This window comes from Cephus cinctus, unplaced genomic scaffold, assembly GCF_000341935.2.
Source record: "Cephus cinctus unplaced genomic scaffold, Ccin1 Ccin1_scaffold0168, whole genome shotgun sequence".
Classification (NCBI taxonomy): Eukaryota; Metazoa; Arthropoda; class Insecta; order Hymenoptera; family Cephidae; genus Cephus; species Cephus cinctus.
In genome coordinates, this window is record NW_014332892.1 from 1,578,552 (window position 1) to 1,580,875 (window position 2,324).

General features: G+C 39.6%; 1 protein-coding gene across 1 annotated transcript in view; it reads left to right on the forward strand.

Annotated features, from left to right (window-relative positions):
- Positions 1-715, forward strand: part of LOC107263859 (zinc finger protein 786) — a 4,507-nt gene extending 3,792 nt beyond the window's left edge. The window contains exon 3 of the mRNA XM_025081638.1: positions 387-715. Within this exon, the coding sequence (XP_024937406.1) occupies positions 387-715 (329 nt within the window). The remainder of the gene's footprint in view (positions 1-386) is intronic.
- Positions 716-2,324: the final 1,609 nt, after the last annotated feature.

Below are 2,324 nucleotides of genomic sequence, written 5' to 3' on the forward strand. Positions count from 1 at the left end.
AAAAAAAAAAAAAAAAAAAAAAAACAATAATCCTAAATATTCTTCACACAGGCTCAAGACTGGGACCTTGATAAAAAAAAATTGCTCTAGCAGCTGACAGTAAAATGTATTCATACCCATATGTTGCATACACACACGCATATATATATATATATATACCTAGAAATTGATAAATATTAGAAATCTCTCCATAGCATAGAGGGGATGAAAGTAGGCAGCCAGAATGAATGTTGCTTAGCGATAAGAAATCTTCCCCATCACCCCCCTCGATAAAAAAAAAATAGAAAAAAAAAAGAAAATAGAAAAGAAAATAATAATAAATCCAAAACCCATATCCACAAACCCTATTGATTTATGCCAATAAAAGCCGAACGAATGTGTTCCAGCAGCCGAGGACCTAAGCATCACTGGGCTCAAGTGGGCCGCAGCCTGGCAGCGTTGGAGCAGCGTACCCTCCATCATGTGGAGATCAACAGCCAGTCTGAGCAAGGGTCTTACCGGCGGTACCAGCAATCCCGAGGGATTCAATTGTCCGGCATGCGGTCGCGTCTACAAGCTCAAGAGTTCCCTGAGGAATCATCAAAAGTGGGAATGTGGCAAGGAGCCACAATTCCAATGTCCCCATTGCGTCTACAGAGCCAAGCAGAAGATGCACATCGCGCGCCACATGGAACGCATGCACAAGGAGAAGATCTACAAACAGGAGCTGGTCTAGAATGGGGAGATCCACTGATTCGTTTTTATTTTCGCTTCTCTTCTGTTCATCTTCCATACGTATCGAATCGTTCTTATCAAATTACTCAACTTTTTTTTTTTTTTTTTTTACTTCGTCTTCTAATCAAGAGAATATCGAATAGTAACGTAATTTTATTTTATTTTATTTTTTTTCGAATTTTTTCTTTTCTATTACTACTACTATTGGCTATTTCGTGGAACGCGATTGTAGAGGAGAATGAATATATCAAAATGGGGGGGGGGGAAGGGAAATGACAGCGGGGATGTGAATCGTGAGAGGGGGGACAGGCGAAAGAGATAAACATGGAGAAATCGTAAACGGGAGAACAGAATCGTGTACGATAGCCCAGAAAAGAAGAGAGATAACCTGAGGGAGATTTGGAGTCCCCCTTTTTTTTTCTTTCTTTTTCTTGGGCGAATCGCAACACTTTTACTTGGTGGCCTAAAGAGAGAGTGAGATAAAACACATACACAGACACACGTACACTACGTAGTTTTATACATACGGATATTATAGAATTTTTTTCTTTGGCGTCGTCGCTCGAAATCTCGTTCGTTACCCTGTTAGGTGTGTGCGAGAGCAAGCGCGAGTAACGTGATGACTGTGAGAATGAGGGATGAATGTTGAGATATGAATGTGAGGTCAAAGGGTAACGAATGACGTACGGTATTTTATAGACGTTGCTGTAGCAGCTGACGCGAGGACGTTGTTTAATTTTAATTTAATAATTTTTTTTACGATACTGATGAAAAGAGACTACGCGCCGGTATCTCGCACGCGAACACCACGAGTTTTGTTTATAAAAATAATTTTCTGCTATTTAATTCCTATTTTCTTTTTGGCTATTAATACTTACACTTTATTCGCATAGAAACAAAACCATAGTATTCTTATTTACTATTTGATTACATTTTTCTTTGCTTATCGATATATGTACCACGTCATGTATATTTTTAAAAAAATCGCGCATAACTTGTACCTCGGCATAGGTGACACGGTAGTCTGAAAATAGTGCACAAAGTCAGGGAAACCCACAGAGCGTATACGAAAGTCCAAAAAAATTGCTGCTCCCTTTTTTGACACCAGTCACCGATGGTGGAAACAAATTTTTTTTATATTTCCCATCAATTTTGTAATTCGGGTTATCGATGCCCATGACACTTGAATAACATGCAGTGAATTCTATATATGTATTACGTCACTATATATATCATATGTATATATATAAGCCATCCACGTGGGTGAACGCGTGCGAGATTTCTGACGGTCCGGTCAACCCGGAGCTCTTCCATAGCAACCATTCTGGTCACACTGGTTCCATATTTTTAAACGGACAACGCCGTGCGCGTGTGGCTCACCGGGGACTCGAGTGAATGAGTGAACAAAATGATCAATGCGAAAGAAACTAGTAACGAAGGAACGTGGAAAAAAAAGGAAAAAAAAATAGACAGAAAGAAAGAGAATCCCATACCCAATAATTCTCAACCCGTATAACCACAAGGCGCACTGTTGCTCACGGATTCAAAAAATGTCGATAAAGTCAATCAAGTACCTTCGATTAAACTGCTATAGACCCTTACTGCCCTCA